The 16,912-nt window shown below is 33.6% G+C and overlaps 2 protein-coding genes across 2 annotated transcripts; both read right to left on the bottom strand.

Annotated features, from left to right (window-relative positions):
- Positions 1 to 3,765: 3,765 nt before the first annotated feature.
- On the bottom strand, positions 3,766 to 4,416 carry LOC106378672. The gene has a single exon (XM_013818766.1). The coding sequence runs from the start codon at positions 4,414 to 4,416 to the stop codon at positions 3,766 to 3,768; it is 651 nt and encodes a 216-aa protein (XP_013674220.1).
- A 118-nt stretch (positions 4,417 to 4,534) lies between these two features.
- On the bottom strand, positions 4,535 to 9,921 carry LOC106378673 (dihomomethionine N-hydroxylase-like). The gene is made up of 3 exons (XM_022695566.2): positions 8,909 to 9,921; positions 8,529 to 8,802; positions 4,535 to 6,500 (listed from the first exon to the last, which is right to left on the bottom strand). Exons 1-3 carry the CDS (start codon positions 9,842 to 9,844, stop codon positions 6,082 to 6,084), a joined length of 1,629 nt encoding a protein of 542 aa, XP_022551287.1. The 5' UTR covers positions 9,845 to 9,921; the 3' UTR covers positions 4,535 to 6,081.
- Between the last annotated feature and the right edge of the window lie 6,991 nt (positions 9,922 to 16,912).

Here is a 16,912-nt window from a genome sequence, read left to right as displayed (position 1 = left end):
GTTCACAGAATTTGACTACCTATTATTGCAACTAGACAAATAACGCACGTCTTGATGTTTCGACTATATCGTGTTGGAATATTACATCTCATTTAATGTTTGACTAGATTTCTTGGAATTTAGTATCCAGATAACGTTAAACAAAGACGTTTGTTTAAGTCGTCATTTTTTATCTTAATTGTGTGACGAATCAATGCCAAAAAAAAAAAATTATGTGACGAACCGATTATACTATTTCTTTCTGTTATAAACAGTTGGTGCCTTCCTTGTTACTAAATTAATATACTCGCTTAAGATAGTGTGAACATGCATGCGTTACGTCATTTTCCTGTTTATCTTATGTATGTGTGAACATGCGTTACGTCATTTTCTTTTTCTTTTTGATAAAATGTGAATTTTATTTACTAAAAACTGGAACGGTTTTAATACAGATGCTCGGCGGAGCTATGAAGTTATTAGAAGACCAAAAAAAAAATAGAAAAACCTAATAATAACAGGAGAAGAGGTCAAAGAGAAGCTTTACTCAAAAATCATAACAAGAAAAAGTAGTATTGATAGCACATTACGATAGCATTGTTTTACGAACTGCTATTAAAAATTAAAAAAAAAAATTGAGTTTATATTAATAGCAGTTTATTAATGCTGTTGTGTAAAATTAGTGAGCGGGAACAGAAAATCGCTAATACCGCCAATATTTAGGTGAAAGTCAGCCATGCGCCAAGACATAATTTTTTCTTTTGTTTTCAATAGCACGTTATGATAGCATTATTTTTAAAATTGTTATGAAAAATCAATTTCTAATCTTTGAAATCTTAACCCTAAACATGTTTTAAACCCTAAACTCTAAATGTAAACCTTGAAACTCTAATATTTTCATACCATAACCCGAAATTATAAACTTAAACTCAAAGCTATTCCTTTTAATCTGAGTCTTTAACTTCCAAAACACAAACCTTAAATCTTTAATTATTCAATCTCTATACCCTAAACTCTATACATAAACCTTATACTCCAAATTATAAATATAAACACTAACATATTATATTCAACACCCCATACTGTTCATATTTTAGTTCCAAATCTTTAAAAAAGTTCAAAATTTAGTTAGCTTCAAATTTTAATCTCAAAATCTTAAAACCAACCCTTAACATTACACTTCAAACCCTAAAACCTACATCCAAATCATAATCTATATATTAATCTAATATTTTCAAACTTAAACATCAAACCTTAATATAAACTTTCAATTTATTATTTAAAAAAAAACTCAAATCTTACCCTAACTCCAAACACCATATATTAAAATTCACAAATTAAACTTCAAATCTAATATTTTCTACTTAAATCTAAAAATCTTAAAAATAGCTCTACACTCAAAATTTTAAAAATAATACAAATCTTAAACCCAACCCCAAATTATTTTACTCAAAATACTCTTAACATAAATATTAATCTTAAAAATTTATTCAATGATATAATTACTTTATATTTGTTCACAATTTATTCAACTTTAAATTTAACTGCAAGTATATTTCCTAATTTTAATCCTAATTTTTAATAAACTACAAAAATATAAATTTTGAATAAAACATAACTTAGAAAAATTACAAGCAAAACAAATACCAAATAAAGAAAGACAAAACAAAAGAAAATAAAAAAGAAAGATAATGTTCTTTTGTCCAATCAGAACCATATACAAGGTTCACCTTCTCAGCTGTTGGATTACATTAAATCAACGGTTGAGATTAGTCTTTTTCTTTATTCTTTTCTTTTCCTCTCTGGCTCCCTCTCTCTCTCGAGATTCAATCTCTCATCTTCTTTCACTCTCATCTCTTCCATCTCTATACGTTTGAAATCTCACCAACTCTCACTACAAGAAAACAGCGGTATTCTGACGGACATTCCGACAGAAAATGAAATCTTCGGAATATTCCGAGGAATTTCCGAGGAAATAACACAAAATTTGGTTTCCTCGGAATATACCGACGGAATTCCGAGGAAATATCAATCCGTCGGAATATTCCGAGAAAATTCCGAGGAAAAATGTGTTCCTCGGAAAAAACCGATGAATTCCGAGGAAATATTATAGCCGTTGGAGAGCCGTTGGAGGATTTTACAAAATTCCGAGGAAATTCCGACGAACTAGCCGTTGGCGTCGGAATTCCGTCGGAATTTTCTCGGTCTGTCGGCAGGATTTAAACTATAAATACAAGCAGTCCTCTTCCTCTTCATCACTCCATATCTTCATCCTCCCTCTTACTCTATTTACACACGAATTTGATTCATAAAAAATATGTCTTCTTCAAATTATTTTCGTTCTTGGATCGATCGACCTCATTTGGATCCGAACACGAGATTTCTTACGGGGGGGGGGGGGGGGGGTCGAATTATAGGGGAAATCATAGGGGATGAGAGTTCTGAGGTTTTGATCCAAAAAGTTCGGGTTTTGCCTTATAATTCTGTTTCCCGCACACGCATCGATCGATGCGTTTTTGTACAAATACGGATCGATCGATGCGTTTAAAAAAAGGCTCCCGAGATTTTATTCGATCCATTGATGGGATAATCTAATCGATCGATCACATTGTTACGCTTTGGTCCATCTTAGTGATCGATCGATGCGTTTTCGGACATATATCCATCGATCGATGGATATATGTCCAAAAACGCATCGATCGATGAACTTCCGAGGAAATATCCCGACGAAGTTCTCCCTCGGTATATTCCGAGGAGATTTCCGACAAACTAGTGATCCTCGGAATTTCCTCGGAAATTTGTTTCCTCGGAATTCCGTCGGAAAATTCCGAGGGATTTCCGAGGAAAGAAGAAATTCCGAGGAATTATTTCCGAGGACTTGTTTCGTCGGTATGTCGTCGGAATAACGTTATTCCGATGAAATTCCGATGATTTTTTCCCTCAGTATCCTTGCTGTTTTCTTGTAGTGTCTCTCATGTCTCACTTTTCAGATATGGTCAACTGAGAAAGGATGGAGATGATAATGTAGACGACGAAGACAGAGACTCGCTGGGACGAAGCGCCGAAGCTCACCGGAGAAGAAGACGCGCCGGAGTATCTCTCTATCTCCCTTCTCTCTCTCTTTCTGTGTCTGTCTCTCTCTCTGTTTTGATTTCGTTTTTATTTTTTTTTTCTGGTAAACAAAGGTAGATGAGACGGAGAAGATGATGTTTGGTGGTGGTGCATAGGTCCGAGGAATAGGTAGAAGAAGAAGAGGGGAAGGCGACGAGTTTGGTCGCTTCGGCGGTAGATCTCGAAGAAGATGGATGAGACGGAGCTTCAGCGAGACGACCACGATGGCGGCGTGGAGAAGGTTCAAGCTCCGGTGTGCTGGAGCTCTCGTGATGTACTCTCGGTGGAGGGAGGCGGCGGCAGTGACATTAGTTAGGTTTAGGGTTAGGTTATATTTTTTAATTAAATTTTATTGTTAACTAGATTTGGTTTAGTTTTGTAAATCTGTTTTATTGTAAACTGATTAAATTTATAAAACAAATATATATTTGGTTAATTCATTTTATTTTGTAAACCGAATTAAACCAATAAACCATTATTAATTAATATATCAATTCTAATTTAAAACTAAATTATTGTAAAATATATAAATTTTATAAATATAATTAATATACGCTATCATATTGTCCTAGTTTAACAACATTTATACAATTGCTATAATAGAGAGCGGACTTAAGATAGCTGGGACAGACATAGCGGTTTCAATAACGCTAACAATAGCATACAATAGCTGTTTTCTCATGCTAAGAATGGACATTTTTTGTAGTGAATGAACCATTGAGATAGGAGATTCTTGAATTTGTTGCTTTTGAGGCGAGCAAGGATTGAGTTCCTGACACTCCTGTCGATTAGCTTGAAGACGGAGGCTACCGGAGATGCAATAGATGTGTGCAGCCGTTTCTTTTCTTTCCAAATGTGGTAGATCACGGTTTGAACAACCAGACGCTTTAGAGTGAGACTGAAGGGTCTAGTACATGCTAGTAACCACTCAATCATATCTGGCCAGTCAAGAAAGCTTTGATTCCTCCCAAGCCGATGGAGAACTAGTCGCCAAACCATGGAGCTGTATTGGCAGTGAATGAACATATGAGTTCTTGATTCCACTGCAAAACCGCAAATGCAGCAGAGGGAGGGAGCATTGGTACCCCATCTCGCTGTTCTTTCTCTTGTAGGGAGCCTGTTAAGGTTTGCAACCCAAAAGGTAAAGGTGTGCTTGGGGATATGTCCTTTGTACCATATAGCTTTTGCCCATCGCTGAGGGGGAGCTGCAGGACAGAGCTTCTCCCACGTAAGTTTTGTTGAGAACGAAGTGGTAGTAGATCCCTCAACAAACCACCAGTAGAAGTCAGAGCCTCCATTACTCGTTGGCGCAGTTATACTTAGCAGCATGTTCCTGAATTCTGCAAGAGCAAGGTTCCTGGTCCGAGGAGAAGGAAGTATTCATCCATCAGAGGAAGAGCCCGCAACTACATTAGCGTTGACAGGAATACCAGTGAGCATAGGGCCTGCCGCCCCCACAAAATCAATAAGGGGACCCAGCTTATTCCAGTGATCATACCAGTAGCTTAGCATGTGCCCATTGCCAACATTTGATCGCATGAATCTCTTTGCTAGCGGTCTCAGAGCTAGAAGAGCTTTCCATATCCAGGAGTGGTGGCTGGCTACCTCAGCCTTCCAGAAGCTTACATTTTGTAGTCTTGTCGAGTGGTTCCAGGCAACCTATAATGAGTCTCTCTTTGCAAAGAGCATCCAGATTAGTCTTAGGTTGAGAGTTTTGTTCCAGGTCCAGAAGTTCCTCAAACCAAGACCTCCTTCGGCTTCGGGGAGGCACACATTCACCCATGACACTTTACTACCTGCCTACTTCTCAATGTTGCTATTCCACAGAAACCTATTGTACATTTGCTCAATAGTCTTGAGATAGCATTTGGGCAGAATGAAAGAGGACAGCCAGAAGTTTACTGTGCTGTAAATAACCGAAGAGATCACTGCAGTCTGCTTGCAAAAGAAAGAGTCTTAGTTGCCCAGTGGTTAAACCGCGAAGCAATCATGATTGTCTCGTCGTCTCGTTGTTTTGCTTGGTTGGAACTTGGAAGCGTTGGGAGCTATATATGCATATACGAAATACGAAAATAGAACAAAAGAAAAATTTAAGAGCATTATGTGTCCCGATAGAACAATGTCATAACCAAAAACTTTAATTGCAAGCCGAAAATAAATCACCGATACAAATTTCTGCATCAGACTTCCGTTACTGGAGTGGTTAAGTTTTGTAGTGTACGTAGAAACCAAAATATTACCTTTTAGTTATTATATGAGCCATGCATGGAATTTCTCCGCTCTATTGCAGTACAATTAGATTTTTATCACATTAAATTACGTTTCTTAATGTAAACAAATTACATGTGCTGGTTTTATCAAATTGCATAACCAAGTTGCCCAATGTTAAAACAAGGATTCATATAACTTCTGTTTTGACCATTTGAATATGAGAAAAAATTAGCTAAACAATATACATCTTCGAAATCAAACTTCAAATGTATCTTTGTGACTCCATGTTTATTTTTATTTCCAACCGGATTGCAATTCTTCAACTTAGTTACTCCGTTCCGCATGCATCATTTTTGTTTTGTTTTTGAAGAAAGGGTTTTCATTAATATTGAATTTTTTTTTTTTTTTAATATTGAATTTGAGTCAAACATACAAAGCAATCGTAATGCATCACTTATTCTACTACATTCAATCTTTATTATAAAAATACAATGCAAAAAGTCTTTATTATATTATAATCTACGAATATACCACCGGGATCAAATCCTAATTATGTTTTTAATCGTCAGCTTCATTGGATTTTCATTGTATTAAAAACGCATAATCATCTGGAAACTCAAAGAAAACGTACCAATAATAAAAAGCAACAAAAAATAAGGTTTTCTCCGTTGCTAAATTGACATAACAATAAGTCTTATCACTGCAATATTGGATTAAAAAGATAACGAAAGAGTACAACGTAGGATACATGGTTTTTATAGTCAGTAAACCTTATTTCAATTATTACATATCTTGATAATTTTTCAAAGAGAATAATTTCTCTGAATTGTAGACCTGTATTTTCGGATATAAAGTTGGAGCCAACCTTGGTTTCGCACATGCGAGTAGAGGTTTGGCCATGAACAAGTTACTGTCCGCTGTAACAAGCTCGACTTGACTTGTGTCATTAGGGAGGGTCCATTCAAACCCCTGAAGAAGCCTGGCTAGCAACATTATAGTCATAGATGTCCCAATTTTAGTACCTGCGCAGCCACGTCGACCAGTGCTGAATATTACGAACCGCATCTCAGGCTCCATCAAAGTCACGTCCATTGAGTTTCTAACATGGCCAGCAAGGTGGCGTTCTGGCTTGAACACGTTAGGCTCGTCCCATATATTAGGATTGCGACCAAGCCCTAGCCGGCTCACAAGAATTTGACTACCTATTATTGCAAAAAAGATAAATCAAACACGTCATATAATGTTCGACTACATCTTGTTGGAATACTATAATTCATTTAATGATCTAATACTTGATCACTAGATTTTTCAGAATTTAATATCCAGGATAACGTTAAACAGCGCCTCTATATTCGTCGTCATTTTTGTCTTAATTGGATAATGAAACGATTATACTACTCTTTTTGTCATCTTATGTAAATTATTGGTGCCTTGTTGCCAAATGAAAGTTCACTTAAGATAACATGAACAATATAGCAGGAACATGTCAGATTGCTTTTTCAAATGTTTCCTTTTCCACACACTAGATTATTGTCCATGCACATGCCTTACATCACTTACCTGCTTAAGTATGTCATACAAACTTACGTCACAAATTTATTGGTCTAATTAATCAATTATTTCTTCATTTTATTTGAAAATTTATTTACATTTTCGTATATATAAAAGATTAGTTAATTTAAAAAAAAACATATTTGTAATCTTATTGATATGTCAAGTTTATTTAGTTTGTACACTGTACCGTTTATGAATACTAACAATGCAATAATTATAATACTGATATATTGCTAACTTTTTTTTTAAGAAAATATCTATAATAACTGAGATATTTTGAGACTAAAGCAAATTTTGTCTCATCATCGTAAAGACTTTTTCTTGGGTTCACCCCCTAGGGTGAACCTTTAGGTTCACCAACCAATAGAAAGTTGTCATTTTAGATCTAGTATCTTTTAATTAAAGAAACAAAATAACTTGCCAAATTATATTAAGCTTTTAAAATAAAAAATAAAAAATTAAATAAATAAAAATAACAATAGTTCTAAAAAAATATTATTTAAAAAAAATATTTATTTTTAAGATTTAGAGTTTAGTGTTTAAGATTTATAATTTAGAATTTATCCAAATGTTTAGTGTTTTTCCAAGGGTTTATGGTTTACCTAAGGGTTTAGGGTTTACCCAAGGGTTTAGGGTTTACCCAAGGGTTTAAGGTTTTCCCAAGGGTTTAGGGTTTAGGATTAGAGTTTAGGGTTTAGTGTTTTGTTGACAACATGTTTAGTGTTTTTCCAAGGGTTTAGGGGTTTACCCAGGGATTTAGGGTTTACCCAAAGATTTAGGGTTTAGGATTTGAATTTAGGGTTTAGTATTAGAGCTTAGGGTTTAGTGTTTTGTTGACAACATTTTTTTTTTTTGAATTCGTTTTTTATATATTATTTTTATTTATTTTTAAATTTTATTTTGAAAAAATAATATAATTTGCAAGTTATTTGGTTTCCTTAATTAAAAGATACTAAATTTAAAATGACAATTTTCTATTGGTTGGTGAACCCAAAGGTTCACCCTAGGGGGTGAACCCAAGAATAACTCCATCGTAAATATAACCGACATGGAGGGATGCAAATAAGAAACAAAAAATAAATAAATATATATATATATATATATACACATTTAAAATAAATTATACTTTTAAAATTGTGTATCTTAATTTTTGATAATTGATTTTAATAAAAGAGAAAAAAAATTCATAATGTCAAATGTTCTTTTTAAGTAATATCATAAAATTAAATTGCACGCAATAATTTTATTATAAACATTTTCATTTTAGTTGCTATTTTAATTTAAGTATTGAAAAAAGGAAAAAATTAAAAATAATTTCTAAAATAAAAAAATTAAGTAAAATATAAATTTTATTTTGGAAAATATAATATTAAAAAGGGGAAATAAAATCTTCTCTATTAGGTAGCAAAAATAAATAAAATATAAAAACTTATCTAATAAAAAGATAATTAAAATAAGAAAGTGTGTTAGAAAAAATTGAAGAAAAAACAATGATAGCTAGTTCACAATATCAAACTTAAGCTGTGTGACATGATTAAACTTTTAAAACCAAAAAAAAAGGTTAACTTCCGTAGGTATTATTATTTTATATATTTGCACAAAATGTTTATTTTACTTAGCATTAGCGTCTGGCTCCGCTCTGACCATATATCTATAATAAAATGAATGATTTTTACCTTTGGGAACGAAATAACCAGCAAGAGTAGTATCTTGTCGGGCTCCGTGCGGAGGCATGAAGGCATTAGCTGGGTGAAGCCTGAAAGATTCTCTACTACAAGCTTTGATGTAGTTGAGTTGTGGTATGTCTGATTCTTGCACAAGTCTGTCTTTACCAACTACCACGTCCAATTCAGTAGTGGCTTTCTCAAGAATCCCAGGATTATTCAACATCTCTGCTATCGTCCACTCCACATTATTCATCGTATTATCAATTGTTGCAACATTGATATCCTAGAAATGGGATGATATATGAATAAAACATTAAACCCTAATTAATGTTTTGTCACAATTGGATAGTTAAAAAAAATAAAAAATAAAAAAACAATTGGATAGTTACCTTGCATTGAGCCCTAATCTCATCAAATGTGAACAAAGGCATTCCTTGGTCATCTTTAAGGGTGATGAGAATATCGAGCCAATCTTCTTCAGTCTCTTTACCGCCTTTGTTCCTCCACAAATGCATTCTCTCGTGGATGATCGGGTCGTTGCATCTGTTGAGGATATCAACCGCTTCTCTGACCTCTTCCTCCTCGTTATCGATGTTCCATCCTCTAAGAAAAGGTACGTAATCCGTTACATTAAAGCTGAAAAAACAATCTAGAGCTTGGTAAATTGCGTCCATATGCTCTTTCTCTTTTGGCCCGAGACCTCCGTCCTCAGCGGCTACATCAAAATGCCTCTGGCCAAACAGCATCCTCATCATCACGGCATGGCAATACGTTAAGGCAACATCTCTCACGTTAATGGACCCTGGTCGGGGTAGATTGAAAACATACGTGACGATATTATCCGCTTCTAGTGTTCTATCACCGAGGGTTTTGTTCAACGTTGTCGGAGACATTAGTTTTGTGGTCATCATTTTCTTCATCAGCTTCCAATTCTCTCCGTAGGAAGAGAAAACGATTTCTTTGTAGCCATGGCTAATGAGATTGCTCGAGTACGACTCTGATCTGTCTGCAAGAGCCTCGTCTTTCTCTCTAAGCACTTCTCGGGCGATCTCGCTTGAGGTTACGGTGATGACGCGGACCCGGGCGAAGCGGAAGCAAGCTATCTCCGTTTGCATATCCTCCATGGAACGGTGGATCCACACATGAACCGGTCGGTTCATGATCATATGGAACAAGTTCCCTATGATCGGCCATCCCCGTGGGCTCGGAGGAAGCTGGCCTTTAGGTTTCTTGGCTATCAAGGAAAGCATAGCGAGAGCCAAGACCAACGTAAAGGAAAATATAACAAGTGTGAAACTAGATGGATTAATGATAGTCATGCTCATGGCTATAATTTTTTTGTATTGGATTTTTTATTGGGAAGTGAAAAGTGGTTTTACTTTTGAGCTAGTAGTGGATGAATCTTACTACACGTTGTGTAGTACGTACTTTTGCCTGACTATCTATTTATACCTTTCAAGGTTCCATACATAACCGTATAGATATTTGTTCAAAAAAAAAAAAAAACCGTATAGATATTATTAGTTTCAGGAAAATTATTATTATCTATCAAAACCCTAATAAATATTGACGTACGTAGCTAATGCCAGCAACTTAAATAATAGTTTTTTTTATTTTGACTAATACAACTTAAATAATAGTTATGGACAGAAGATAAAATTCATTTATCGCCAAGCATCAAAATCGAATCTTGTGGAGGATCTTTATCATAGAAAACATTTTGTTGTTGATAAATTATCATAGAAATTAACATGAATGATAGGTTTTCTTCTTTGATGTAATAAAAATGCTTTGGAGGTTTCGTAAAGAAGCGTAAAAGCATACAGTGGTAAATGATAGTATACGTAGTGCACCAAAAATGTTCATTGTAAACCGATTGTAGTGCGTTAAAGCACATGTAATATCGTTACTAAAAAATAAAAAAATTAATTTATGTGCTAGCTAGTTCTGTTAACTAAAGTGAATCTAAACGTCCACTTGCCTTCCATTTAACCAAGACGGTTAAGAAATTAGGTATTGAACGTTTCGTCCACTTACCTTCTCTGTAAAGATCAAAATAAGAGCTATTTAATTTTTAGGCTGCAGCTGTAACAAAGAGATTCGAAACTGGTTCTTGCAGGTTTAAAGTAGATCTTGTTTCATAATTCTAGTTTACAGGCACAGCATTTCATTTTTAGACTTATAGCACATGCCAAGTTAATCTACAAACAACTGTTGTTTGGTATGTTGTTTAGAAGGAGGGTAACACGCAACTGCACCCATCAGTACCATGACCCGCCAATTCTAGCTAGTCTCGACACCATTTTCTGCCAAGTCTCCGTCTTCCGAATCTCTCTTTACCGGTTAATGGATATAACCTACTGTCAAAAAGTAACTCATACAGAGGAACAAATAGTTTAAAGCCTGTTTGGAAAAATTGACCACCACAAGAACAAGCTCCAAACATGTCTCTGTAACGTTCACATTTTATGCAATAGTTTTTTTAATGTAGTTCTCTCTACATTAATCAAGTTACCTGTAAGTTGTATGTTATCTGAGTGATGCGTATATAAGCTGGCTCGTGCAGTTTTTATGATGTGGAATAAGAATTAGGGCATGACTGGTTCAAACGCATCGGCTGCGGTTGCGGTTGCGGTTGCGGGAGTTTGCGGATGCGGGTGGTTGCGATTTCTAGCGGTTTTAAGATATTTGTACGATTGGTTCTGTGGTTAGAAATTGGTGCGTTTGCGGGATACTTATGACTAGTTAACTACCAAATGCAGCAGCGGTTAAATAATAAATTAACAATATTTACATTTCATATAATTATAAAATATCAAAAATCATAATATTATAATAAATATAAAAATTATATTTAGAAATTTGTAGTTTTAAATTTTTAAAAATTATAGAATTTTTTTTATTTTAAAATTATATAATATTAATTAAAATATAATAGATATATTTTAGTATTTTTATAATTCTAATTTAAATATTTTTATTTTTGTATTTATATTGTTTAAAAAAAAGGAAAAAAATTATCTTCCCGAAAACGTTAGCTGAAACCAGCTTTTGAATTCATGAAGTTTAGAGCGGTTTGAAACGAGTTAGAACGATTCGAATGATTGTTGCAAAACGCCAACAACCGCTACCAACTGCAAAAGCTGCGTTTGCGAATGGTAGCGGAGAAACTAATCATACCCTTAATATATCACATGGAAGGTTGTTAAGAAGTTTTAAAAAATTCAAGTGATTGTAGAGTATAATTAAGTGTATATTTATAAACTATACGCACACATAGATGTTAATAGTTTATTGAATGATGAATTATATCATAAATTTTGGTCCAAATCTGAGATAACAGTTATAACTTCGTCGACCAGAAAACGATAGCTCCGCTCTTCCAAGTAAAACAAAATGTTTTGGTGAAGGATTCCAAGTAATACGGCTTAAGAATAGGCATGGTCAAACGTTAATATATATATGTATATGTTTTGTGAACGGCTTTGTTTTTTTATTTTACTAAAATTTATATATATATTTAATAAACCTGTCACTTTGTAAACGTAACCTAGTGTAAAAGGAGCTGCGTTTATGCATTTTGTACTCATCGCATAATGGTTTGTATACATTTTCAACATACATATACGTATGCATAGATTAATTGCCTAATGGGTATGATTAAAAAAAAGTAATGAAAAGTTATTGAGTCCATTACTAGTCTTATACTATAAGTATAGCTTCCACATCCCTTATATATTAAAAGAGAAACATTACAACTGTAGCCACGTGTCATTACGACAATAATTCTTAGAATCTTTAGAAAAATAGGTTGATCCATCCAAATATATAATAAGCTTTTTATTAAACTAACCATAAATTAATTATTATTGTTCTCAATTATTTCCTTAAATAAATATTACGGAATTGTCTAATGTGGCTAAAGTATATATGACAATTAATGATTTTGAATAATAAAAATTTGATACAAATTAATATATCATCTATCATTTTTGTTTAACTTTAAATTATTAAAATAAATTAAATAACCACATTAACCATATAATAAAAATTTAGATTTTTCCGTATATGTTATATTTTAAATTTTTTAAAAGTCTCACATTGAAATTTTTATGATCCATGGTTAAAAAACAATTATGACAAAAAACAAATGATTACAAAATTATGTAAATAGGAAGTCTCATTTAATAACTATTAAGATTAAAAGATATTATATATATATATATATATATATTAATGTCTTTTAAATTAAACTATATACCGTAGAAAATACATAAATATTTTAATTTTAAAATTTTCGTTGAAATTTTTTATTTATTTGATAAAAGTTTTGAACAAATACTAACAACTTAACATTTAAATTATAAAATTTGCATTGAATGTTTTTAAAAATTATAAATTACTAGAAGTTTTAATAATCACAAAATATATTTTTTGTAATCAGTAATTTAAAATTTTCGTTACAAAAAGATACAAATCATCATAAAAAAACAACATGAATAGAACGCATCATTTAATATATATCAACATTAAGAATATACTATATATCTATGTATATATTATGTAAATTTAATTATATACAATATAAATAGAAAACGTGATTTTTTGGATTAATAAAATTTACTACGTATTCACACCAATTTAATTATGTACGAAATACTGATTTTTAATTATCCAATATATATATATATATATATATATATATAATATAAAAAATATATAATGTATTAAATTAATTTATATATACAATGCTTATCCTGTGTAAGGTGTGGATATTAACCTAGTTATTTGATATAAAAGGACCAAAAATATATACTTTCTTACAAATGTCGCTTCATTCATTGCAAATTAAAAAAAGTGGTAACTCAGCTAATTTAACTCTTTAGGATTATGATTATAAACATGTGGAAAATAAACTCTTTATGATAATATGTGAAGGTAAAACAAAAACAAAAAACAATTTTCAGTTACGAAATTCAAGATTTAAACTTTATATATTGACTAGACGATAAGTCGTTAAAAATTATTGTTCTCCAGATTATCTTGAATTATTTCATAATTGACTTATTGTTGTGCTCTTTGGTTGGGAGCTTTGATAGCTATGTTTGGATACACGAAAAGGACCGAAGAACATTTAAGAGCTTCATGTGTCCTAATTGAAAATATTATATCATAAACTTTGCAGGCGGAAAATAAAACACCGATGCAAATACAATCATAAAATTTCATTTATTCGTTTGGTTAAGCCCTGTGAGTAACTTGTGTTCTGCTGAATTAATTTGTTTCAAATTTGATGAAAAAATTATCCTTGAAATTGTATATTTTACCTTTAGTGTCATTAAAAATAACTAATTGGCTTCTTTATCAATCATTTATAATGTTAATATATACATACATTTCCAGATAAATTCTGCTAGTTCTTTCTACTTGAATGATTTAATCGCCATGTTGACAATATGAAATGTGAGAAAGAATTAGCTAAATATTTCATAGCTATTACGCCATGTTGAATTAGTCTTTTCTATTCCACTTGATCCAAAATAAGAGAGCTTTACATATATAGGTACTTTGGGCTTTAACTTTTACATTTTAGCATATTTGTAGCTAGTGGTGTACTTTGTGCCTTTGCTTTTGAATTATTGTGTTGTGTCAAAATTCGTGACAAGAACTGGACATATATTAGTTAGGGTTTTTATGATGCAATTAATAGTTGGTAGATTTCTGTAGTCTTATGCTTTTATAGTGACCATTGGATTAATGCAAATTAATTTTGATCCGATGGATGTGTGTATTTTTGAGTTACGCATATCGTCCTTATGGTGGTTGGAAACCTAATGTATAATTGATTTGTGAATGAGTTGTTATGTTCTAATAGAACGTGTGGTTAGTAAGAACTGACATTTGTGGTCAGGGTCATAGTGTATGGAGGGCCGTGCTTGACTATAGGCTGATCAAGCACATGCTTAGGGCCCTGATGTGTATAAGTATTTTAAGGACCAATTTTTTAACAAAGTGTGGTTAGTTCTACTGGTCTTTGTCCAATTCTTTCCTACAAAAGGTTGGGGGTTCAATTTTTTGCCCCATAAATTTTAATGCTTTTTCATGATAAGTAATTAAAGGGACAAAAATATATTTTGTGCTTGGGGGCCCAAAAAAGTCAGGCACGGCCCTGAGTGTATGTGTGGTTATTACAAAAGTATGGTTATTTTCTCGAAAAGCATAATTTGTTTTGTAATAACTTTTTGCTGACCATTACAATTCAACAATTGTGGTTATGGGGAAATTATTTTATAGGCAAGCTTGGTTATAAAATTTGGTTCCTTAGCTTATTGATGTGGTCAGGCAAGCATGGTTAGAAATTTTGGATCTTTTGCCTTTTTTTTTCAGCGTTCTCACCTCTCATTTTGAATCTGACTGTCCATTAAGAAAATCAAAATATAGAGGAAGAGAATCATAGATTCACCATATTTATGATTAAAAGATATATGATATTAGTATTTTTTTGCTTAAGCTTTGATTTCACTATCTTTCATCTCGAGACCTGCAAACAAAAAAAGAGTGAAGAACCGAAGGTGACTCAAACTTGACTCAGACGACACGGTGAGAGCGAGCGAGCTTCACCTGTGAACTGTGAACGTTAAGCTTCTTTGAGATCTAATGTTAAACTTAAGCAAGTACTGAATAATTCTGTGTATTTCCATGGTGAGCCTCAAGCTCAATATATACAACTCTACATGTTTATCTATCTACCGACTTATATTAGAGTACTTATCTCTAATATATTACAGGTTTATCATAGCTTAAATACATAATTATTCCAACATATCCCAACACTCCCTCTCAAGTGGGAGCATTGCAAATGCCCAACGTGGACATAAGATGATTGAGCTGAAACTTCCCCAACGCCTTTGTCAGAAAATCTGCCAATTGCTCCTTTGTATCGATGTATGAACAAGTAATCATCCTCAACTTCAAAGCATCACGAACTCGGTGACAATCTATCTCAACATGTTTAGTTCTCTCATGGAAAACTGGATTAGACGCGATGTACAGTGCGGCCTTGCTATCGCAGAAGTTGTCGCAACCATTTAACTTCACGCGTAGCGATCGACATCGCTCGATACTCTGCAAGCCGAAGAATGAGACACTACATTTTGTTTCTTAGTCTTCCATGACACATGAGTGCCTCCTATCATAGCTACATACGCAGTCAAAGATCTTCTTGTCAACGGACACGCCGCCTAATCAGCATCATAATATATAGACAACTGTAAGTCATTGTCTGACTTGAGCAAAATTCCCTGTCCAGCGGTGCCCTTGACGAAGCGAACCACTCGCAGAGCCGCCTCCATATGCTTCTCTCTCGTGGCTTCTGCATGAACTGGGAAAGAATGTGAATGGAGTAGGAAATATCAGGTCTTGTATTAGCGAGATAAATAAGTCGACCTTCGAGTCTCCTATACCGTGCATGTTTAGTAACAAATGCACTATCATTCATTGCCAAACGATGGTTTTGTTCCATAGGTGTTGCAGCTGGGGCTGAGCCACGAAGACCAGTCTACGTTACTATATCCATTGCTTACTTTTTCTGACTTAAAACAAACCCTTCATTGCTTCGAGCAATCTCTAATCCAAGGAAATATTTTAACTTTCCTAGATCCTTCATATGAAAACATTCACCAAGATACTTCTTAAACTTCTGAATTGCTTCCCCATCATTCTCACATATGATCAAATCATCAACATAGATCAAAACTCGTATCTCAACATTCCCAAGAGAATATACAAACATATAGTAGTCAGAGTATGACTAATAGAAATCTGCATGAATAAGTGCTTTGGTGAGCTTCTCAAACCAACACCGAGAAGCATGCTTCAAATCATAAAGAGACTTATGCAATCTTAGCACTTTATTAGGCTCATAATGTGTAAAACCTTGCGGAAGCTTAATGTAAACCTCTTCATCCAAATCACCATGAAGAAAAGCGTTGTGCACATCCATCTGGTGAACTTCCCAGTTATTGGCAGCAACTATTTTTAAAAGACTCCGAACAGTTGTCATTTTCGCAATAGGAGCGAAAGTCTCATCATAATATGACCCTGCTTTATGTCGGTTACCAAGCACAAGCAGTCTTGCTTTAAATCGTTCCACAGTCCCATCTGCATTGTATTTTATTTTGAACACCCACATTGTGCCCAAAGCCACACGACCAAGTGGTAAATCCACGACACTCCAAGTTGTAGAAACTTCAAGCACATCTACCTCTTTGTAGACTGCTTTTGTCCATCTCTTGTCCCTCATCGCTTCTGAAAAACTCTTAGACTCACATTCGGCACATACAGCTGGAACAAAAGCTTTGTGGCCAACAGAGAATGTGTCGTCAGATATAAGT

This window comes from Brassica napus, chromosome C2 (assembly GCF_020379485.1).
Source record: "Brassica napus cultivar Da-Ae chromosome C2, Da-Ae, whole genome shotgun sequence".
NCBI lineage: Eukaryota > Viridiplantae > Streptophyta > Magnoliopsida > Brassicales > Brassicaceae > Brassica > Brassica napus.
Note: the sequence above shows the minus strand (reverse complement) of the source record. Positions and strands in the feature narration are given on the sequence as shown.